Source organism: Colias philodice, chromosome 19 (genome assembly GCF_061535455.1).
Source record: "Colias philodice isolate Cphi_HAF_F1 chromosome 19, ilColPhil1 Martin Lab GWU primary, whole genome shotgun sequence".
Lineage (NCBI taxonomy): Eukaryota > Metazoa > Arthropoda > Insecta > Lepidoptera > Pieridae > Colias > Colias philodice.
Genome location: NC_143104.1, coordinates 9733300 through 9759298, shown reverse-complemented (window position 1 = coordinate 9759298; position 25999 = coordinate 9733300). Strand labels below are relative to the sequence as shown.

At 32.6% G+C, this 25999-nt stretch overlaps 1 protein-coding gene across 1 annotated transcript in view; it reads left to right on the top strand.

The window, feature by feature from the left end:
- Positions 1 to 4313: 4313 nt before the first annotated feature.
- LOC149480136 (neuroendocrine convertase 1-like) overlaps positions 4314 to 25999 on the top strand; it is a 28666-nt gene continuing 6980 nt past the window's right edge. The window contains exons 1-6 of the mRNA XM_089707365.1: positions 4314 to 4544; positions 18826 to 18921; positions 19524 to 19715; positions 20592 to 20738; positions 25163 to 25264; positions 25356 to 25473. Coding sequence (XP_089563491.1) covers positions 4329 to 4544; positions 18826 to 18921; positions 19524 to 19715; positions 20592 to 20738; positions 25163 to 25264; positions 25356 to 25473 — 871 coding nt within the window. The 5' untranslated portion in view covers positions 4314 to 4328. The remainder of the gene's footprint in view (positions 4545 to 18825; positions 18922 to 19523; positions 19716 to 20591; positions 20739 to 25162; positions 25265 to 25355; positions 25474 to 25999) is intronic.

The following is a 25999-nucleotide window of genomic DNA, read 5'->3' as shown; positions in this document are numbered from 1 at the left end:
CGGGTGCTCACATGTTGGATAATTCAATTTTCTTTTCCTGTATTCCATTAAATCTAATAATTGAACTTAGTATTCCTTTTTTGATTTAATACTATTGTTAAAAATTCCTATGAATATATTAATAAATAATAATATACAATTTGTCAATATTTTTGTTCAATTTGATATAACACTTGTTAACTGTTTTACTTTCACGACAAAGTGAATACTATACAATAAATTCGATTGTAAAGTCTTAGATGCAGGTTTGTGAGTATAATATACCATTGACTTGCATTAAATTGCATTATTTATAAATAATTTTATGCATCTCATGAGTACACAGCTTTTATATAGGATGCGTGCGAGTAGCATGTGGGCTGCCTTATCATAATATCATCGAGCTATTAAAGGGTACTTATTTAATTCACTTCCCGCACTTAATTTAGGACGTTTATTGAATATCATTAAGGATGTTCTTGAACTTTAATGGCTATGTAATAAAATCTAAATTAGCATAGAAATATGTATTTACATATGTTTTATGGTAGCCTAGTCATGTTTGACCTCTAATTAGGTACGCTAGGTACGCTTATAAGATGTGAAGAAGATATTATTAAGATTACAGTTTAGAATCTCCTTTAATTTTGTTTATTCAACGAGGTTATTAAAACTATCATTGGAGAAAGTGAACATAACCATTTCAGCCCATTTAGGTACGTTATATGCTTTCGTCTAAATTTTAAGTCAAAATATGTATTTCGTACCTAAGAATCAGTTTTGCAAGACAAGTGTAAGGATATGAACTAGTGAGTTAGGATATGAACTAGTCTTACAAGAACAGTAGTATATGCAAAGAGTATGTTAATAAGATTTGCTTATCAGTGATCTAAGAATCTTATCCGTTAAAGTATAATGAGAATTAATCTGAATTCCTTGCGAGAACACTGACGAAGTCTGATGAATAAGTTATCTTAATTGCATATTAAAATTGTCTGGTGCTAACCAGCGATCAATGTTATTTGTATTTTTCTCGATACTGAAAGGGTTTATTTTTAGGAGGGTTAATTTAAATATTGCTGTAGTAGCCGTTCATTCTATCTTCGCTCGGGATCAAGCGAGGCTAAAGTAAGTAAGTAAGTAAGGCCGGCAAAGCACTTGCAACACACTTCTAGTGTTGCAAGTGTTTATGGGCGGTGGTGACCACTTACCATCAGGTGGCCCACCTGCCCCTTAGCTTGCTCTGACATAAATAAAAAGTATAGGTAATATGTAGTTATTAGAACTATTTAATTTGTTCGAACCTTTTATAGTTACATAAATATGAACAAAGTTAATAAGTAGATATTTTACAAGTTATACACAGCTATATTATAATCGCAGATTCAGAGCTCATTTTAGTACAACATTTAATCGCGTTTTATATGAATTATCGGATCTCCAATAACTACAATTCATATTTTGTCATGATATCTTGGATTTTGCAAACCAATAACATAACACAATAATATAAGTAAAGACATGGACTAATGTAAAGATGTGGATGGACGACCGGTTATGCATTAAATCATCTGGTGGGATGTAATATGAACCATTCATCACTTTTATTGGCTTCCATTTATTATAACTCTTTTTCATCGAAATAAGTTAATTAAGTACTTAGTTTAAAGTAAAATGCAACATTTTTGGTTTCATTCACTTTTTACTTTATAAATACAACGAAGTATTGTTCGTAAGTTTGAGAATCGCTGTCTTCACTAGCATTGAGCCGAAAATAGACTCCAGTGCGTAACGCATTTTGTGTACCTACAGTATGGAAACACTATTATAACCATTATTTTGTGCTTGGTATACCTATAGCACTGGGTCTTGAATGACTATTTGTTCATAAAAAATATTTCTTTAATATATAGTTATGCTGTTAAGAGAAAGTACTTACTACAAACAATTTAGCCTTTAGGGTATTGCCATCTAAAAATGTATGTTTATAGAATGTGTGATTTTTATTTTTGACTAGCTGCTCCGCGCGGTTTCACCCCTGTGGCTCCACTCCTGTAGGCCGTAGCGTGATGATATTATACCCTGGCCTATAGCCTTCCTCGATAAATGAGCTATCTAACACCGAAAGAATTTTTCAAATCGGACCAGTAGTTCCCGAGATTAGCGCGTTCAAAAAAACAAACAAACTCTTCAGCTTTATAATATTAGTATAGATGATAAACCAAATATATACGAAGTTTCTATTCACAAGTGTCTGATTAATTTTTTGACCTTGTAGTGCCTATAAAAATGGTTGTTTCTAAAGCATCTCATCCGTGATTTTGTTTGTTTATCTGAACGTCTCACGGCCGCGCTCCACTGACACACTCGCTTCTGCAAATATCGTAGATTCAAAACTAAAAATACACCATGAAGAAAAACGTGGTACTTCAAGCTCCTTACTAACCAGATGATATCATGAATTGTACACTGTGATTGTACAGTATTATCGATTTTCATAATTCCACTTTATGCTACACAGCCCCGTCCTAACTCGGACTACATTGATAAATATTTTTTTTAGAGCAGCCCTTTTAATTCGAGAGCAAAAAATGTTTATTGTTTTTTCGAAAATACAAATAACTTAAAACAGCCTACCTACCAGTGAAAGTTTGATATCATTTGCAGGGATAATTGGATCAGAAATAAATAACGAGACAAAAAGTTGAATAATTAATTATTTTTAACGTTTTTGTTAGCCAAGATTTGCCCAGGGAAGGTTAGGAGAGACAACACGAAAATATTGCTGAATTAGTCGAGCTGCTCTCGAGTTAAAACCTTACTTCAGACAAACGGCCTCTATCAGTTTTAATTGGAATTTTATACGTACAGAATATCTAGATTGTTGAAATAATGAGTTGAAACACGGTTGAAACTGTTGAAACTTGAAATAGAACTGTTTCAGTAGTTCAATCTGGGATAGCTAGATGTCTCTGAAATAAAAATGTATTACTATATTTTAATCTTATTTTCATAAAACATAAAATGGTTTATATCAACTCAGAGCGTAGAAGTTAGAAGCGCAGAGTATTTTATTATAATCACTACATAGTATAAAACAAAGTCGCTTTCTCTGTCCCTATGTCCCTATGTCTCTTTGTATGCTTAAATCTTTAAAACTACGCAACGGATTTTGATGCGGTTTTTCTAATAGATAGAGTGATTCAAGAGGAAGGTTTTAGTATATAATTTATTAGGTTTTAGACAAAGCGGGCGAAGTCGCGGGCGGTAAGCTAGTAAATATTATAAGAGAAATTATAACCATGTAAACACACCTATGTGAACGAGATGATAAAAAGTTAAAAGCTTCCTCGCCAACAATCGAAGATTAATCTTCATGCTTTTAAATACTATCTTTTTACTTACCTAATAAAAAGAAACATTTTCATTTGTTTGGAATTAATAGTCTATAATTATAAATTTATAATATGTGGTTATATTTTAAGTCTTTTTCAAATTTAGAATGTCTTGCGTACGTTTTGCAGTAGAGATTGTCTAATCTAAAAATGAACGCCCTTCCACTAAACTTAATTGTTTCAATGTGTGAGGACAAATAATTATTGAACCACTTTTATATGTGTGCGCGCGGCGATTCTACTGCAAACTTTGACTTTCGCGCACTGATTTGTCAACTAATCGGGCGATCAGTTCAGGTGCCTAGCATTGTATGGCGGGGAGAGTGCGCTATGTACGGAATGACACGTCCGTTCTGTCGTGCATCGCGTCATTTATGCACTAGTTGGCCAACTGGTCCTGTCGTTCGGGCATGGACAGGACTGGAGGACTGAACGACCAATGAGGCAGACCAATTTGTGTGTATTGCGTCTATACACGTACTTTGAATGTGAGCGTAAACACAGTGGAGGGGCGTTCATTTTTAGATTAGACAATCTATAACAATATTACATCTTATTTTCATACAATTATAGTAACTACATATTTTATAGGATGTTTAATTGATTGGAAAAATTATATTGGACTTTTATGTACCTATTAAGAGACACCCATTACACGACACATAATTAAAAAAATACCTACATAAATATTTGTCAGTATTTTTTTTTACTGGCATGAACAACGATATCTAACTTTATTTAGATATCTATTATGTAGAACTAAATAAGTTCAATGACGCATAAAGAATAAGTAATTTTTTGATCCCTCCGAACTTAACTTTCGTAGCAGATATACGTTACTGAAACGCCATTCAGACAAAACGCTTGATCGAGTCCGCCGGCTCCATTGATTATCTTGCAAAATTTTCTTTGGAACAAACTTTCCCTTTTATAATTTAAATGAAGTAAAAAATCATGATTATAATAAATTCAATTATTTTAATTAAAGTTTTATTAATCTCGACTACCGCAAGTCATGATGGGATACCAGGATATTATGATTATCATAAAGTGCATAATGGACCTGAGAGTTCTAAGGACTATATCGATGAATGGACAGTGGAAGTGCCTGCTGGTGAGGAAGTCGCTCAGCTGGTTGCACTTGAGCTAGGATATGAGTACGACGGGCCGGTAAGCTTCTCTGATTTTATGATGTCCTGGTGTAGTGTTAATTGAAAAATTAATTAATTATCTCCTAATACTTTTTATAGATAAAAAATAATAAATAAATAAAACAAATAAATAGAAGAGAGAAAAAATATACAAGGTCTTATTGAAATTTTTTTATTAATTAACATAAAAATATATACTCGTAAGCTATTTTAACAATATAAGTTACATACCTAACTATCTCAAAATCAAGAAAGGTTTCAGCGTCGTTGGCTGTTATATAAAAAGATTCTATTTTAAAAATTAGGCAGAATACCTTCTTATGTTTTTTCTAAATTAATCCAATGCAATATTCAGCCCCAGAAAGATTATAATTAGAATTCTGTATTCGATTTGCTAAAGAAAAAGGTTTACCATTTTAATTGAAAGCTTCCGAGGTATTGGATTCAGGAGAATTCTTAAGCTGAAATTTATTGAAATCAGTTTTGTTTTAAGAAAATACATAATATTATGTACATGATGTATTTCATTAGATTATCTATGAATTAATTTTTTGTTAACTAACTTGTGCGTGATGTTTAAAATACGGATCAATAAAAAATGAAAAAAGTTGACATATTATTATGCAAATTACAAAATAGAATAATACTGTAATATTTATTTGATATCAAAAACTGAAAAACATAGTACCTCCTACCTACTTACTTATAATGATATGGTCGAAGAAAAAATTCAAAGCCATAGCGTGTATTTTGCGGAAAATCATTTTTGTGACGACATTAGCATTCGAGATTACCGATACAATAAGATTTTCTTATCAGACTTACATTTAAATGTAATATGATAAATAATGAAATTCAATATACCAATAAATAAAAAATAAAAAACATTCAATTTCTGTAATCGTTTAATATGGACATAATATATCGTTTCACATTATAACTGCAATATCACGTGTTACATATCAAAAAGCATTGAATCTTCACCAAATAGGAACGCGAATGTGATTGAATCGACTTTTAATTTAAATATCACTTTTCACATTTAAAACAAAGTCGCTTTCTCTGTCCTTATGTCCCTATGCTATGTGCGTATGTATGCTTAAATCTTTAAAACGTAACGGATTTTGATGCGGTTTTTTTTAATAGAACGAGTGATTCAAGAGGAAGGTTTTAGTATATAATTTATTAGGTTTTAAACAAAGCGGGCGAAACCGCGGGCGGTAAGCTAGTAAATTATAAAGTTGTCCATTGACAACCGCTAATTTGTAATAATACGAATTAAATCGTCGCAAATTGTATCTTGATCAGGCTTGCCTGTAAGTGGCTGTAACTTTGTAAGTACTGTTTTAATGCGGAGTTTTCACTACTAAAACCAACCACTACTACTAAAACCACTAATAAACCAATAGAAACAATGCGGTTAAAATTGCGGGGCACAAAGTCGGAAATAATGCACAGTTCAAGTTACAATGGCAATATTTTCTACAAATATAACATTATTGTTTTTCCTTTAACATGAACTTAGATTTTACTGTTAAAAGTATTGATGCGAAGCATCTGTTGCCATCGTCTTGTAAAATAGCATGTAAAGAGGAATATAGAAAACTAGAGGTCCGCCCCGGCTTCGCCTATGTCCTTTCTCGGGTATCAAAATATCTCCATACCAAATTTCATGCAAATTGGTTCAGTAGTTTAGGCGTGATTGAGTAACAGACAGACAGACAGAGTTACTTTCGCATTTATAATATTAGTATGGATATGAGCAATTTTACAAAGTACGAAACCAATGATATTTATTACAATAGCTAAAACAGTATCTGTCAATATTATCAAGTGTTATTGCTGAAATCAAAGCCAATGCCGTCACGTTTCAAGTGCTGATAAACTAAAGCTTATCAGTATATTGTATTTATCAAAAAGCTCTATTGCGTCACAAACAGATAATTAATTTGGATGAATGAAAGCACTATTTTTGTACTCTAAAATAATTTGGAAAATCCAAAAGTGCACGCCTCATAATTTTTTTTTTAATAAATATTTATTAATTATTATTTTTGTTTATTTAATAACAATTAAACCACATCGAATCAGACCCTGAAAAATGAAAGGGTTCTATTCCTGAGCATACTCAAGCGTAAGAGAAAAAGTGTGTGCGTGTAACCTTTACGCGCGATTGAAGTAAAACTTCTTTGGCGTTGACGACATATATCACTGAAATGATTAAATATTAACTTAAATAAATAAATATTATATTATAATTTAATTATATTTATTATTCATGTGCTTTACAAAGATTATTTAAATGTTATATTAATATTATTCATTCGAAACAGGTAATTGAATGTCATCATAATTTCTTACGTACGAAATTATAGGTTTGTGGTAACTATAATGTGAAACATAAATTTTACTCTCTAAATTTGCTACTTTTCTTGAAAATACAGCATCTATCGTTGTACCGAAACGCGTTGTTGAATGAAGTCGAGAAGTATTCATAGTTAAATCAAATTTTTCTTCTAAAAAATCAATTAACGGCTGAGATTCCTGAGAGCGAAAATTAACATTAAAATCTCCAGTTAGAATCATCGGTAATTCATGATAATTACTATTTAAAAGTCGAGAACCTTCAATTGTGAAGTGAAGTAATTGCTGATGAATAAATTTTATGATATTTGTCAGGCTAGTATTTGTAGAAATATAAATAACAACGATGATCACAGGTTGGTCATTCGTATTAACACATCGAACCAAGGCGATGTCACCAATTTGTGAAACCTCATCGGAAATTTGTGATAATATAGTTGGTGAAATATTTTGAATTGGTGTTACATTGTTCAGTGTATCTGTAGATGAATGATATACAGCTACTCCACCAGCAGTTGAGTTGGGTCGTTTGTATTGGGTAACGCAATAAAAATTTTCAATAAGAATTTGTTCGTCATTTTTCATCCAAGTTTCGGAAAATAACAGCAATGTGGACCTTTTTAATACTTTATCATTCAGATCAGAAACATGAGCACGTAAACTTTGGCAGTTGAAGGAAAATAGTGTAATGTTACTCTCATTTACAAGGTTATATAATTCTTCCTGTTGTGTTATTAGGCGAGAATTTGAAAGTCTTTCAAATTCACACTGTAAATCAACTATTCCCCCTGGACGCTTTCTTCCATGATAAAATTTGTTGTCATCGGTGTTTGAGACAATGAACAATCCATTTATATCAGTTACTCGTGAATCGTGATAATGCTACATATAACAGCTGCTGACTGTGACTTTTATTGTATTCATAAACGATTTGATCAAAAGTACCACCTTGAGACTTATGTATTGTAAGCGCACAAGCAGATACTAATGGAAAGTGATTTCTCTTTGCAAATATTGTCTTATTTCTATTCATTGGTACAGATGACGATCTTCGTAAAATTGGGACTGCTGTTCTACTAATGTTTAGAGTTTGAATATGATGGGCAGCTTTTTTCCTAATTTTCTCTCCTATCTTACCAGGAAACTCAAGCCATAAGCGTATGATGTTATCACTGTCATCACGTTCAATATACACTAACTTTCCAACACAACCGTTGGCTACGCCATCAGATACATCAATATTGGTTGTAATAATGTAAAATTTGTTAAGAACTAATATGATTTCATAAGGCGATCCTCCTGTATCAATAACTGACATTTTATGAAATTGTTGGCGTACATAATATGCTTCTTGTTCAACTGAATGACAACCTATATACATATCTGTTGCTATGGATACTACTTTGTCTTCAGCAATATTTAAAATAGATTGATTATAATCCGCAACATGTTTATTTTTATTTTTAATTTACTTATTTTAAAAGTAATAAATAAACAAGTATATTTAGAGATTTTCAAAAAATTTTGCAATTTAAAATAATGTTTTTAAAACTGTTGAATTTTTCATTCACTTTGCTATTCACAATTGATCCGTTTGAAAATTTGAAAATAAATAATCCTAATTGATTATGATATTTGCCACTAGCTGGCGTATAAGTCAAGAAGCGTGTAGTATATGACATATACTTACAACCAATCAGAATTATTGAAGTAAAACTTCTTTAGGCGCGACTAGGGAGTAACTCAGATTTTTTTTCTGACGGAAGTAACGCTTACTATAGTCTGCGTAGTTTCCGCCATTTAAAAATAATAATTCTGATTGGTTGTAAGTATATGTCATATACTACACGCTTCTTGACTTATACGCCAGCTAGTGGCAAATATCATAATCAATTAGGATTATTTATTTTACAGAATTATTATTTATTTATTTATTATTTATTTTTATTATTTTTTTTTTATTTATTTTTTTATACAGGAGGATCGCCTTATGAAATCATATTAGTTCTTAACAAATTTTACATTATTACAACCAATATTGATGTATCTGATGGCGTAGCCAACGGTTGTGTTGGAAAGTTAGTGTATATTGAACGTGATGACAGTGATAACATCATACGCTTATGGCTTGAGTTTCCTGGTAAGATAGGAGAGAAAATTAGGAAAAAAGCTGCCCATCATATTCAAACTCTAAACATTAGTAGAACAGCAGTCCCAATTTTACGAAGATCGTCATCTGTACCAATGAATAGAAATAAGACAATATTTGCAAAGAGAAATCACTTTCCATTAGTATCTGCTTGTGCGCTTACAATACATAAGTCTCAAGGTGGTACTTTTGATCAAATCGTTTATGAATACAATAAAAGTCACAGTCAGCAGCTGTTATATGTAGCATTATCACGATTCACGAGTAACTGATATAAATGGATTGTTCATTGTCTCAAACACCGATGACAACAAATTTTATCATGGAAGAAAGCGTCCAGGGGGAATAGTTGATTTACAGTGTGAATTTGAAAGATTTTCAAATTCTCGCCTAATAACACAACAGGAAGAATTATATAACCTTGTAAATGAGAGTAACATTACACTATTTTCCTTCAACTGCCAAAGTTTACGTGCTCATGTTTCTGATCTGAATGATAAAGTATTAAAAAGGTCCACATTGCTGTTATTTTCCGAAACTTGGATGAAAAATGACGAACAAATTCTTATTGAAAATTTTTATTGCGTTACCCAATACAAACGACCCAACTCAACTGCTGGTGGAGTAGCTGTATATCATTCATCTACAGATACACTGAACAATGTAACACCAATTCAAAATATTTCACCAACTATATTATCACAAATTTCCGATGAGGTTTCACAAATTGGTGACATCGCCTTGGTTCGATGTGTTAATACGAATGACCAACCTGTGATCATCGTTGTTATTTATATTTCTACAAATACTAGCCTGACAAATATCATAAAATTTATTCATCAGCAATTACTTCACTTCACAATTGAAGGTTCTCGACTTTTAAATAGTAATTATCATGAATTACCGATGATTCTAACTGGAGATTTTAATGTTAATTTTCGCTCTCAGGAATCTCAGCCGTTAATTGATTTTTTAGAAGAAAAATTTGATTTAACTATGAATACTTCTCGACTTCATTCAACAACGCGTTTCGGTACAACGATAGATGCTGTATTTTCAAGAAAAGTAGCAAATTTAGAGAGTAAAATTTATGTTTCACATTATAGTTACCACAAACCTATAATTTCGTACGTAAGAAATTATGATGACATTCAATTACCTGTTTCGAATGAATAATATTAATATAACATTTAAATAATCTTTGTAAAGCACATGAATAATAAATATAATTAAATTATAATATAATATTTATTTATTTAAGTTAATATTTAATCATTTCAGTGATATATGTCGTCAACGCCAAAGAAGTTTTACTTCAATCGCGCGTAAAGGTTACACGCACACACTTTTTTATTTTTAAATGGCGGAAACTACGCAGACTATAGTAAGCGTTACTTCCGTCAGAAAAAAAATCTGAGTTACTCCCTAGTCGCGCCTAAAGAAGTTTTACTTAAAAAAAAAAGACTCGATTAGTAAAGTATTTCGGTCGCTATCGTGTTAACAAGAAAAAGGATCCGCACATACAGACACACGGACGTCCAAGACAGAACTTTTTTAAACTGTTTTTTAACTAGTTTAAATAACAAAAATGACATCAAAAATATCATGAACGTTAAAAATAGTGTTTTTTCTTAATATGTGTGTGTATGTATTATCTTACAAGTGCAATGTATGATACATAAAGACATTTTAAGTTTGAAAAATCAGATGTTTTGCGCGAAGTGACAGTAGTACCCACCTCAACGCTTCGCTTATGAGGCGTGCAAAAGAATGATGATATTTATTATGGGCCTTGGTAAGATTTCTGTCAGGAAGAGATATATACATAATTAATAATAGTAGGTAAGTATTATTAAAATCGTCATCAACGTCAATTTTCTCTTTGAGGTTTAGTTTAGTGATAAAAAGGAGGCTAGAATAATATTTGCACGGATGCTGAAAATTACAATTTACAATCAATCTAAATATGCGAAGTGACTTTAGGCGTAGCTTCCTCGATAAATGGGCTATCTAACACAGAAACAATTTTTCAAATCGGCCCCGTAGTTCCAGAGGATAGCACGTTCAAGCAAACAAACAAACTCTTAAGCTTTATAATACATATTAGTATAGTAAAAGTATACATAGAAAAATAATAGTCACAACCTGTATCCTTTATTTTATCAGTCTTTTACTTTTCAGTCAATTTTCTTTCCCACTGCAGGGGCTTGGGATACTAATTACCGCGAGCTTAGGTGACAGTAAATCTCGCAAGTGCGGGATTAGCAAAAACAAGCAGTTTCTCACAGACATGTATCAAGACTGTGCAGTTTCTTTACGTTTAGACATGCGGGTTCTTTACGCTGTTTTCTTCCACCAATAGGAGTGTGGCTAATGTCTGTAACATGAAACCTTCAGTCTTCTTTGTTTAGGTCAGAAAACTAAATCTAAATTTCTAAACGACCTAATGTTTTAACTTTGTAAATGTCATAAATATAACAATTATATTACGCGTTTGTCGTATATAAAAATGTACTTATGTAATTTTACGTGTTACATTTTGTAAATGTCGCATTGATATCCCTCATTCCCGGGTTGATACTTTATGAATATAAACAAAGAGAATATGCGCTATGCAGTAGGTACTTATCCAGTAGGATAATTATTTTTTAGAATTTTTACATAAATACCTTAAAATTTACCTATAACAAAAAGTTTTGAAATAAAAAAAAAGCATAATTTGTTTTATTCGAAAACAATATTGTCCATTTATTGTTGAATAAATAAGCGAAAGCAAACGTTTGCTAAAAATATATGCGTTGACAGACAGACGACAGTAATGGTGACTAATGTTGGGAATTAGTTCGACTATTTGTCTCAATCGACGCAAAATGTACCAATTACGACTATAAGCTCCCGTATCTATTCTTTCTTTATTGGGAGCTAAATTTTCGAGCAAAAGTTTTGTTTGTGTAACAAGAGATTCGACATTTTAAACGTTTACTTTTTAATTTTCAGGTGTGCCGTGTCAGATTTATGTAATTTATTAATTAAAAATATAAGTAGTATTATGTGTACTTTCATATTTTAACTTTGTTTTTGCTATAAAATACTAGCGGCCCGCCCCGGCTTCGCCCGTGGTACATATGAAAAATAGATGTTGGCCGATTCTCAGACTTACCCGATATGCACAGAAAATTTCATGAGAATCGGTCCACCCGTTTCGGAGGAGTATGCAGACTAACATTGTGACACGAGAATTTTATATATAAGATGAGACCTGTATTATCTGAGTACTCGTGTACGAATTTGGTACGTATAAATTTTGTAATGAATCCGTTACAGTACAGGTAGAAGTAAAACGATACATACCTATTGAAATACAATCTCGATTAATCGAAAATTAAATATGAGATTATAATTTATTCTCAGTAATTTATATTTTGACCTGATTTTGACACAAATTATTGGTTTGGTTCATCGTGTAGATAATTGAGGAGGGAGGGCGGTGCGGTGGAGGGCTAAACCGCAAATCATGGCCGCAAATTTTTTTCATGAACATCTGCTTACCAGGATAACATAACGATGTGAGAGATAACGAATTTTAATTTTTTCGGAGTCGCAATGATACGATTTATATTATCAAGTATTTTGTTCTAAGCCTACGTTTCAATGGAGACGTAATCAGCATAGCAACTTGAATATCTATATTATTCTAAATTATCCACGGCACCCACGCTGTACAAAATAAAATAAAAAGACAAGCTAACAAGGTTTACGTCAAGTTTAACAAACGTTAACCGTTCTGGAGTGACCTAGAAAGTAAGAAAATAACTTTAATTTTATTTTAACTTCTGTTCTAGGGAAAGGTTAATACGTTTTGACAAGAGTATACAAATACATACCTTTACATGCTGTATTTAACTTCAAATTTGTACCTATTCTGTAAGGAATATTTAAGACTAGTTCTCCGCCCGCGGCTTCGCCCGCGTTTTCAAAGAAAAGCCGCATAGTTCCCGTTTTCGTGGGATTTCCGGTATAAAACCTATCCTATGTGTTAATCCAAGTTACCCTCTATATGTGTGCTAAATTTCATTGTAATCGGTTCAGTAGTATTTGCGTGAAAGAGTAATAAACACACACGTCACACACACACATCCTCACAAACTTTCGCATTTATAATATTAGTAGGATAAGATAAATTTTGTAATAGGTTGTACTTAGATAGTTATAAAATATAAATTAATTCGATATATAATATTTTGTATGCATATTGAAATGTCATTTTTTACATAAAGGGGTATTTGTATAATTTGGAATACATACGAAGTAGAAGTAGGTAACTATAAGTAGTTGATGAAAAGGATAAAAATTAATTTAGAAAAAAAATACATAGATTCTTCTTACTGCATTAGTATTTTAGTTATTATTTCCAATTTATTGGTGGTAACATTTGTAGCAGTTAGCACCTGAATGTTACACAAAACTAAACGTTTCGCGGTAACTATGTGCCTACTGCCTACGTTTCATTGTGAAACGACACAGCACTTTTCTAATACGTCGGTAGATGGCAGTAGGTACAATAAATTCTTACTCCACCTGAAAGATTTCAGGCGACACTGACGGCTGAAACGGCGTAATTTTTACCAGGAATGTAGAGTGGTTAAGAGTTCATTTTCAGCTTTGTAAATCACGAATCACGACATCTGTTTCGAAACGAGGGAGAACGTAGCATAACAAAAATAGACATGCGCGTGACGTAAATGTACGTCCCTCGCCTAAATTTAATTTTTCAGGCGATGCAAAATGTTTAACCGTCAAGATAACTAGGCGTTTAGAAGCTATTAGAAGTATATTTCATTATATTCCTAAAATGAGGATACGGGGCGACCAGAACACACACGGAATATAAGCACCCTCGCTCTTACATTTCAGGAGATCTAGGTAGTTATTCTTGCGGAGCGTTTGTAAACTGACCACGACTATTGTAAATGGCCTCTTTTGACAAAAATCGGATTTATTCATGACCCAAAAAAATACTGGATAAATGTTTTGTTTGTAAAATAAGGAAGACCTATAAAAATTTAAGAAAACCCTTATGAACAAGAAATCTGTTACGTACAGGCTTCAATTAGTTGCTACGAAATTGACTTGAAGCAAGCATCAATATCAAAAACACGGCTTTACAAAAAAATAAAAGCCTGACATATAATAGTAAAGTAAGCAGGGCACTACATATTGATTATTATATATTAGAAAATAAATATTTCTAAGGAGAGATTTGGAACCATATCGAGTACCTACCTATCTTATTATAACATTTTATCAAAGCCATTGGATGAGCTAAAAAAAAGAATAGGTATATTATTTAACTTATTAGTTAGTATTCGTATAAGTATTCTAACACAAGGAAAATAAAAGTAACCAAATTATATGAATCGTTCAGTATTTATATAAACAATGCACGACGCGTCGCACACATACACGATCAACCCTCGTACATCGCAAACTTCAACCCTTCCCCTCGCAACGCACATGTGTGAATTTGCTCCTATGAAATTCTGCTTTCCTGGTACATACGTGTCTCGGGAAACTCACATGACACCAAATATTGACGTGTTTGTTCTACACACATTGCTCGGTACTTTCAAACACACAAGCTTCGCTGCTCTTGTTAAAGAACAAACAGGCCAATTTTGACATAGTATGAAATTCAGGATTTTTTATTAGAATTCTGTTTGTATTTTCTTAATCATTTTTGTAATTGTATATAATATATTTATAGTCAAATAACTTGTTTGACAAAAATTAAATAATATACATATATGGTTGTATGTATGGCGCATACATATCGTATACGCATGTATACGCGATAACGACACAACGATACGAACACATGTGGCGTGCGTCACATACATGATAGCATCGCTTGTATCTTATCGTTCATATTGCCCTGGTACTAACGTGTGGCAAAAACATCATATGACGACATGTGTTTGATGTGACATGTGACAAACATGACATATGACAGACAAGTGGCAAACGCTAGCCGTTTTTTGATTCACACAGCTTCGATATATTTATATTTTTTAAAATAAATCTTGAGTAATTTGTCCGTTTTAATATTTTATGATCCTATTAAAAGCTTTACAAAAAACCTGTGACAAAAACATTGGTAACCTAGAAATTAAACCATGTTTGATAAAAAAATAATATTATGTGTTACATACTTTCGTTCGTCCGTGTAAAGATTTTTTCGTAGCAATTTTTCTCTTGATGGATAATTGAAAATACTATTTCGTTAATTCAAATTTCTAAAAATATAATATCATCAATTGGTCAGAGATACAGATATGGAAGTCCATATGGTCCATATCTGTCTTTACTCACTGTTAGAAAATTAATAAAATTATTAAATACCACCTTTGACATTTTTCATCTGTTTGGGAAGACGAAACATGATGTAAAAATAAAAAATTGCGCGTAAACAACGTGAAAATTGACTTAGATTGATTCAATTATTCAAGTAAGGACGTTGTTGAATTTGTTACGAATGACAGCTTCTTTGGGAGGGAAAATAAAAGGAATTTGTGGAGAAAGCATCTCGGTTTTATTATCATGTTATCCTCAAAATTAATATATATAATATGTATTATGTAAAATTCAAATTACATTACATAATATATTAAAATTGTACAAAAACTACAGTTTAACGTTTATACTGTGATTATTGAAGTGAAACTTCTTTATCGGGGTTGGAAAAAAATTTAGTGTAACATTTTTTCGTTACGCGTGACATTTTTCCTTTACGCGCCATCTTTTTCTTATCCCTACCACGCGTGATTCGACGTATTTCTGTAAAGTTGCATATTATAGTAAATTATTTTTAAAAAAATAAGGTCATAAAGAACTTCTTACGTGTGAACACTAGTACACGCACACATTTTTTATTTTTATTTACCCTTTGTAGCGCTATAACAGAACAATATGGACCGAATATGAGTTGGTTATAAAACTTATAAATACGATGTTAAAATGTTGCTGTAGACTAAAATTTCAAGAACATGCGACACAAAGTCAAGAAATAACACCGATGCACGATGTAGGTACTTGTCTATTTCTCGTTAAAAAGCGATAAATAATGAGGTGAAATGTACAGAGAACATCTCGTTGACTATGCGATCTAACTTCAATTAATTTAACAAAATGTGTACATAAATCTGATTTTTATGACATTTCACATATCCATACTAATATTATAAATGCGAAAGTAACTCTGTCTGTCTGTCTGTTACTCAATCACGCCTTAACTACTGAACCAATTTGCATGAAATTTGGTATAGAGATATTTTGATACCCGAGAAAGGACATAGGCTACTTTTACCCCGGGAAATAGGATAGGTTTTATCCCGGAAATCCCACGGGAACGGGAACTATGCGGGTTTTTCTTTGACTGCGCGGGCGAAGCTGTGGGTGGAAAGCTAGTCTAATATAAAGGTAATTGAAGTTCTTATTTTTAGTTAGACAGCATAGTCTGTACATCAATGGATCTTATTATTAAAGTCGATAATAAAAGAAGACAAATCTTATTTTTAAACTGATTATTTATTGTTTATCAGAAGACGTGACGCATTTAATAAATAAAAATCGTACGCACTCATAGTCGCAACGCAGTGAAGGGGTGTAAATCCGCCCAAGGCTGCCCAAGCTGTCAATTACATTGTCTAGGGCGCCGCCTACATCCCATTGTTTTACACGTCAAATATCAGTAATAAAGGAATGTGTAGGAGGTAGCTGGTAGCGATTGTAGGGGTGCGAAAGCAGGAACGAGGCACCGAAATACATAGAAATCTAAATAACAAGACACATAGAAGGGCTATAATGTCATAATTCGTATGAAAACCGCTGTCGCCAAAATCAACACATTCAAACCGAAAGCTAAACAGTACACACAAGTAAACAATGCCTTTTATTGGACAGCTTGATTTTAGTGAAAACTAACTATCTATTAAATTAAGCTTTTGAATATGTATCCTAACGCACGAATTTACGGTTTATTTTAGAATAACATCCCTAAGTATATGAGACTTTTTGCTCCAATACGAACAAACGTGATAATAAGAATGGTCGACTGTGTCATTCATTGTTATTTCGATTACTATGGTGACACTCGTAATACTTGTAAATATTCTATAATTTTAAGGAAAAACGGCATTATTTCTAAAAAAATATATTTTCCGATGAAATATTATTCCTTTATAAGTATAATTACAACTTGTGGAAGAATTTCCGCAATGGGAATTGCTGAAACACACCATGTATACACTCATACGTCTCCAGAGCAACTGAACAGTGACGAATGCACTGGTGATGTGCAAATCACCTGAGTGGCGACAAGGTCACGCACGCTTACGACTTCTAGTGTCTTGTTATTTAGATTTCTATGCCGAAATAGGACTAAAGTTATTAGGGCACCCTTGGCGGGGTAGAATGACAATAGGGATGTGCTGATAAAATGATTTTTCATATAATTCACTTCATGAATCATAATAAAATGTCTTCTAAAAACCAATAAATGGTTTTTGTGTTAGATAGAATATGTCACCGTTATATTGAAAACAAATATATCACTTCCATAGATTACTTCGCACTGTATGGGTATGGGAATAGATACGTGCAATATAATAGTCATTATAGTAAGTTCATCTCAGAATTCGAGATAACCAGCTGTAAGTCTGTAAATATTTGTATATTAAAATATTAATTCCCTTAAAAGTTAAAAGTTGTCTCAAACCTACATATCTTTTAGGATCTTTTATATTGATTTATCGATAGTTCATCAACTATAATATATGGCGCATTTTTGGCCGGAGGCGTTGACCTGAAGACCTGTGAGTCCTGTGACCACGCACTCTCCGCCCTCTATCTCGAAAACGATGAAGCGTATGAAAACGCTTAAAATTATAACGTAAAAAATAGCTATAGAACAGAGGAAATTTTAGTCTAATAAGGATCTCAAAAAAATTGGTTTAAAATAGGACAGGTCAAAATAAAAAAAAATATAGATGAAATTATTATAAAATATTTAGGTAAATCGGATACTACAGTAAACATTTGTGATAAATTTTCTCATACATTTACAAAAGAGATCTCAAATATTAAACACAACTGTGATTGTAAATTCCTTGATAGATCTACTTTATTAACATTTTGAATGAAATGTCCGGAGAATTTTTTATTCTACAATATTCATATTGATAATAGGTACCTACAAATAGCAAAAAACCCATAGGAAATGAGGAAAAGCGCAAACAACCGACTTTTGTGACCTTTGACCTTGAAATATTTTAAATTTTAATAGTTGCGTACACCCTACCATAATTATACAAGTATTTACAGCTTACAGCTGGGTATCTAGAATTCCGAGATTCTAACCTACTTTAAGCTCAGATCGCTTGATCAATTATTGTACTATTTAATTGATTAATCTTATTTACTGACAAGTAAAGGTGATGAGCCTTCTGTGTCCTGCTAGACTTTTTTGTAAATAGTAGTCACTAGTCCGTCGCAGCTCCACGCCCCTACAAATCCCCTACACTAACGTAGTTAAGTAGTAGTAACTATGTATTAAATTTCCTTTAAATAAAAAGTTCAGGCTACTTTTCTTGTACCTACCTATACATTTTTTTGTTTTTAGGGGGTACCCTAGCTAAAATTTGCAACTAATTATAAATAAATTTTTGTGTTTTTATAAATATTCATGATCAACACTCATACTTTATTGTATATTTTACTGTGTTTGTTTCAGTTATTAGGATTTCCGAACGTGTATGCCTATCGAGTCCACAGCAAAAACCGTCGCACCCCTAGCGAGCACACATCCATACTTGCCAACGATAGAAGGGTGAGTCACTGCTTTTGTTCTATGGGCCCCTGGTACAACTGACTTGCATTACACGTGCTGTTTTCGATCGTTTGCAAAACGGTGTCAGTGGCCTAGTACGTACAGGCGCACTTTTAGGAGCTTTTAGTTGAGTCAGTTTAGTGAATCCGGAATCCGTATTTGTATTATCTCAATTCCTATTCGAATAAAAATATAATTAATATCCCACATACACTTTACATATAATTAAATAAATATGTAATGTGGGAGTGCAAATATAGCAGGTAGATGCAATTAAAATACATATAATTATTTTTAAGACTTACAAGATACAAAAGAAAGAAATATGCAAAACAATATATTTTGTGTCTACATAGATTTTTAATATCATTGTTTTTGTTATTCCTTACCTGGTATATGTATTTTAATTCTAAAATATGTGTGAGAAACAATGTGTGAATAACAATGTGTGAGAGTACATATTCATGTACTCTCACACATTGTTCTACCAACTTGACAAAAAAAAATCGTGCGTCTTTGAGCTCCCAATAAATCAATGATTTTCACAGTTTTAAAATTTATTAACAATATAATATTATATAATACAAATTAATTTTCCCTAGATACGTTGGTCGGAGCAACTCTTCACCAAAAAACGAGCCAAACGATATCCATTGGTGGATTTGAATAAAGAACTTTTAAGAGTAAAGAGGAGAGAAAATGGTATTACTAATGCGAGCGACGAGGATAGAAACAAGAGAAATGTTCCCAGTAAAATGTTCAACGACGAACTTTGGGGCTATGAATGGTATTTGGTAAGACGAGGCTTTTATTATTGTAGAGCCATTTTAATAGGCAACATTTGACAGTTCAACAAAATTCAACAACGTAACCTAGTAAACACGACATAGAATAACATCATATTTCGTTTTGTTAGAATTACACATTTGTTTAACTTTTTTCAATTACGATTACATATTTATAATAATAATGACCGATACAAGTAATTTTAGGATTTGATTTTACTGATAAACCATTCTAAACATAATAAACAATTTCTGATTTAAAGAACTGACGTCGCTTCAATTTTGTGTCAATAAACCTTTATTCTTTTTAAATACTAGAGACGTTACTCTAAAAATCGAAATCTGACATCTAGAATCGAATGCATCGATTACTTGGGAACAAAAATTATCATAAATTATTGACATGTGTTTCAAGTTCGATGGACAAATGTTTCAAGTCTGTATCGATTAATTCATTTTAATCGATGTTTTTAAGCAGGTTACCACCCTATGAAGATAAAATTGATAGACGTCAAATGTTGCCTATTAAATTGGCTCTACTATAAGGATGATAGAATTAAATACGTCTTCATAATTTATAGATACTAAATTGAATCAATTTAATTTACATTTTTGGAGTAAAAAAGTATAAAACAAGAGGTCAATGATTCGGTATACCTATATCCCTCAAGCCAATCTTTTTATTGGTAATTATATGTAGGAATTTCTTAATACAGGTACAGGCATGCCATATCATAAATGCGGTGGTTGATTACTTTTGTCAAGATAACCCTAATTCTGTAAATACTGGGTGGGAGCTTTTGCGTTAGCTACTTATTCAGTGTTCTGTGCTTTTACTTTCATTTGTTCCGGTATTATATATTTACTTACAAATGTTACTTCCAGCAAGACACCCGAACATTCACGGATCTCCCGCGTCTCGACCTCAACGTGCTACCAGTTTACGACATGGGGTTCAACGGCTTGGGTGTGCGTATATCGATACTGGATGACGGCATCGAACACAACCACACCGACCTGCGAGACAACTACGTGAGTGCTATGCTCGCCTGGTACTTTGGGCAAAGTTTGAGGCGATTTTGACGCGATCTCTGCGAGATTTGATTTGCTTGGCGGTTCGTTGGTTAATTTTCTTGCTTCTTCTATTTGGTTTGAAATATACGGGTAATTATAATTGATGTTCAATGAGCAAAGCACAATGTAATTCTGATATGAGTTGAGTTACAAAAAAGTAGGTAATTAAATACTTTTTAGAAAATAAATTTTCATGGCGGTAGTTTACAATTTGAGTCGTGCTCTTGACATAAATTTTGATCAAATTATACAATATATATAATATAGGAGCTAGGGCCGTGGCGTGGCTAGGAGTTGTCTTGAATTTATATAAAAGGTACGTTTATTTAATATTTATATACCTAATAATAATAAAAAGTAGGTATTGTATCGTGTGAAATGTGAACATATTATATTAGATGATTAGGTACCTGTTGGAAAAGTTTTAGGTGAGAGAACATTGACTAAGTACAGACAATTATGAAAAAATAAGGTTTTGGAACAAAATTACAATCAATGTTAATTTAATTACTTAATTATTAAAATTTAAAACCCTACAGAAGGGCGTCGGTCGGTCAAAAACGTCTTCAAACGTAGTTTTGACCAGCAACGGGTTTTCACTGTAACACAGGTATTTTCACTTGTTTAATTTTCCTAAAGCATCAAAGTTTTCTTTACCTTAGCTGCTATAATGTTGAATCTTTTTACCTATAGGTACGTAAGTACTAAGTACTTTCTTAATTCTCTTAGAATCAATGAGATTTTATGTGATTATTACTTAATATTAATATTATGAACTAGCGGTCCACCCCGGCTTCGCCCGTGGTACATAATATGAAAAATAGATGTTGGCCGATTCTCAGACTTACCCGATATGCACAGAAAATTTCATGAGAATCGGTCCACCCGTTTCGGAGGAGTATGCAGACTAACATTGTGACACGAGAATTTTATATATAAGAAAGAAGATGATCTGATATAATAATTCGGTTTTGTTTTTGTGCATTTTTGGTGATTGTACGTGGGTTTCAAATGCGTGTCGGCGATTTACTTGAGAGAAAGTAATAAAATAATTTTTTTTTGAAGCTCATGGTGTTTAGTCTACACTCTACAGTTACACCAAAGTTATACACATCATGAGCTTCCGTTCGTTCCGTTCCGTTTAAGTTCCGTCCGTCCGTTTACGTCACGATCGTTCACGACGGTCGCGGTATTGCAATTTTAATATATCTTCAAATATGTTATGTTTCCCTGGTAATAATAGTAAAGTTCGAGGTGATTTTGTCGTAACTATAAAATAATAATAAAAAAAAACATTTCCGGCACTATGTATGCAATTCAAGAATAATAAAAATGAATAAATAAATCAATACCAAAAAGATTGAAAAATAAAAATCACTAACAAAAAAATAATTAGTTACTTAACTTTTAGATGTTTAAACAAAATAGTAAATCTGATGATATTTTGTTGTTTCTTGAATAATTTTTCAACAACTTTTTCTTCAAAAAATAAATAAAAATGTTTGATTAAGGGCTGATTTTTCAATCCTTGGTTAAAACTTATTCGTCGAATATTGTATAAAACTACCATTTTAAAAACGTATTCTAATTGCCCGTATTTGACAGTTTACGTGACATTTTAATATTATCGTGTAATACTTTATTGGATGGATAAGTTTTAACTAAGCATTAAAAAATCGGCCCTAAATCATGAATAATAACATAGGTATGCCCACTTTCACATACATACATAGTACATAGGTATTATTTTACTATTTATTATTTTGCTGTTACTTTATTGATTTACCTAGTAAATTTTATTAAATCAATTTTATGAAAAAATAAAAATAAAGTATTGAAAAAGTGGCAACTGGGCAACTGGCACAGCCTATCCCATTGTCAAATTAGCGGATCCATGTCCCAATGATTCTAATGGATCTATCTACTCTAGTATCATGCTACCCTAGTATATTTAGTAAAGTTTGTCGACAATACTGGCGTAACTGCAAATCTTTCTCGATTCGTGGACACGCCAACTGGCGCAACTAACCAACTAACTTTTCTAATCTTCAGAAGTTTATGCTCGCCTGTTACTTTAAGCGGAGTTTTTCGACAATACTGACACAAAACGAAATTCGTTGTGTGGTGGTTATGAGCATAATTAATCTATCTATCTCCTGCCTCCCATTTGTCTGGCTAAAATCTCCTAGAGGTCGTAAGTCACTTAATTAAAGTTCAAATTCATAAAACAAAGACTAGGTACAGCTATCCTTTTCGTACGCTGCTGCAAGCTGGTCCTAGACCAAAAAGCTCTGAATAAAGAAAAAATTCTCAATGGAATGAACATAGAGCTAGGTGAAAATAATGAAAATCATTTTTTTTCCAATTACCGGAATAACAGGAAACTTCGATTATATTTAATTAATTTGCTTACGTTTACAATTTCACCAATTTTGTTCTTTTGAATATCTAGTTTGACCGGACTATTTAAGGACTGACTATTTATTAATCGCTATATGTCGCTATTTATAAATTACTTTTAAAAAGGAGATGGCAAGCGTTTAGCCCACAGACTAATAAAAAAATCGTCGCCTTAATCCATGACGTGACGGTATTGCCCTGACGCGACCTTGAAATTTTACTCTCAACGCGCAAAGAAGATTCAAAAGACTAAAACATTATTAATTTGTCTACGCCTGAAGTTATAGCCTGAACTCTGAAGAGAGCATTATAATGCCACAGACCTAGGCGCAACGCCGTGCGCAATGAAATGTATCGAGTGATCGAGTGTTTATTTGCACTTGGGTTTTTGTACTAGGGTAGGTAGTCTTAATACTATTATAAAGGCGAAAGTTTGTAAGGATGTATGGATGTATGGATGTATGGATGTATGGATGTATGGATGTTTGTTACTCTTTCACGTAAAAACTACTGAACCGATTACAATGAAATTTAGCACACATATAGAGGGTAACTTGGATTAACACATAGGATAGTTTTTATCCCGGAAATCCCACGGGAACGGGAACTATGCGGGTTTTCCTTTGCAAACGCGGGCGAAGCCGCGGGCGGAAATCTAGTCTATTTATAAAGCTACGGTGAATGTTGTACCAAAATATAGTGCTATATCTGGTAGTTCATTCGGCACGCTCGTCTAATTTTCTTTTATGTATTTTATCGTGAAATAATTCTTTTAACCTTCTATCTCTTACTTATGTAATTAATTTGCTTTTGTAATTATAACGGTTTTAAAAGTTTATTATATAAATAAATAATTTGGAAAATCCAAAAGTGCACGCCTCATAATTTTTTTTAATAAATATTTATTAATTATTATTTTTGTTTATTTAATAACAATTAAACCACATCGAATCAGACCCTGAAAAATGAAAGGGTTCTATTCCTGAGCATACTCAAGCGTAAGAGAAAAAAAAAGACTCGATTAGTAAAGTATTTCGGTCGCTATCGTGTTAACAAGAAAAAGGATCCGCACATACAGACACACGGACGTCCAAGACAGAACTTTTTTAAACTGTTTTTTTACTAGTTTAAATAACAAAAATGACATCAAAAATATCATGAACGTTAAAAATAGTGTTTTTTCTTAATATGTGTGTGTATGTATTATCTTACAAGTGCAATGTATGATACATAAAGACATTTTAAGTTTTAAAAATCAGATGTTTTGCGCGAAGTGACAGTAGTACCCACCTCAACGCTTCGCTTATGAGGCGTGCAATAGCCCTCAGGAATCACGTACATTACACGTACAGCGTACACGTACATGACGCATGTCTGGTACTTACAATGGGCGCAGCAGGAGCAGACCGCCTGTCATCGAAATAAAATAAACAATACGGTCTCCGTTTAACTCCTCTTTCCCTAGTAACTTCGCGGCCGATGCGTCGTTCGTGACGCACCAAATGTCGCTTGATATTTATTTGAAAGATGTGGAAAGCATGAGTCTCTCTGTCAACTGTAATTTAAATTGTTGTTCGAAAACTGTCTGGCTTTTTAACTAGGATAATAAACGACTTGTGTTATATTAATTTTAATATTAGGAATTTTTGATTTAGTGAAACTTCTTTAGGCACGTTGAGAGTTAAGGTCATGATGGCAATACCGTCACGTCGTGGAGTAAGGCACGATTTTGGTATCTTTGAATCTTGCCAAAGAAGTTTCACTTCTGACACGTGTGCTCACCATACACGCTCATTTTATTGACTTTTGTACTTAATAATTATATGTAAGTACATAATTATAGCATCCTCTATCCGCGCAGGAAATTCCTTAAAGGAAATTCCTTTACAATATTTGCCTACTTACTTACTTTACAGATTTTAAATATTTAATATTTATCTTTATTATTATTTTCTCAAACTCAATCTCCAATATTTCAACAGGACAAGGAAATAAGTTGGGATTGCAATGATCGTGATTCAGATCCATTTCCAAGATATGATGAACAAAACAGAAATTCACATGGTACGAGATGTGCAGGAGAAGTATGTACAATTTTGTATCAATATCGTTTATTTTACCTATGCTTTTAGAAATAATTTGTATGTGAAAAAAAAAATGTTTTTTTGGTTCTAGATAGCGATGGTTGCAAACAACGGAAAGTGTGGAGTAGGAGTGGCTTGGCGAGCGAAGGTGGGCGGTGTGCGGATGCTTGATGGACGAATCACTGATCGTGTTGAAGGAGAAGCAATAGGTTAAGCGAAACAACAATACAAATTCCAATATCTCTAGAGCTTTATGCTCTCCTAGTATCAGCGATTGCCAAGTTGAGCCCGAAATACGTGGATACTGAAAGCGATTTTTTTTACATTCTTTGGATAGATAGATAACAAACATTGTTTGATTGTTTGTGTCATAACAAAACTTTGTCTTCTAGTGAGAAATTTTGGTTTGAAATGTTGTTGTTAATTAATAAATTATTATGTATTTTAATTGAATATGTCCTATGCAATGGATCAAAGAAAACGAGATGATACCCTAGGCCTAGATAATTTTTCAAAATCACGGGAAAATGTTTACGAAAGTATTACAAAATATAATCCCAGGAAAAATTATAAACAAATTAATTCTGAACGCACATAGAATCTAGAACTTATAACCGAAATCCACCAAAAACGACGGAGTTCCTCAACAAAAAAGTGATTCAAACGCAAATACAGGAATCTTTTTGCTTGTGGGTAAAGCAACGACCGACGCGGTCATAAACATTATCGCAATTC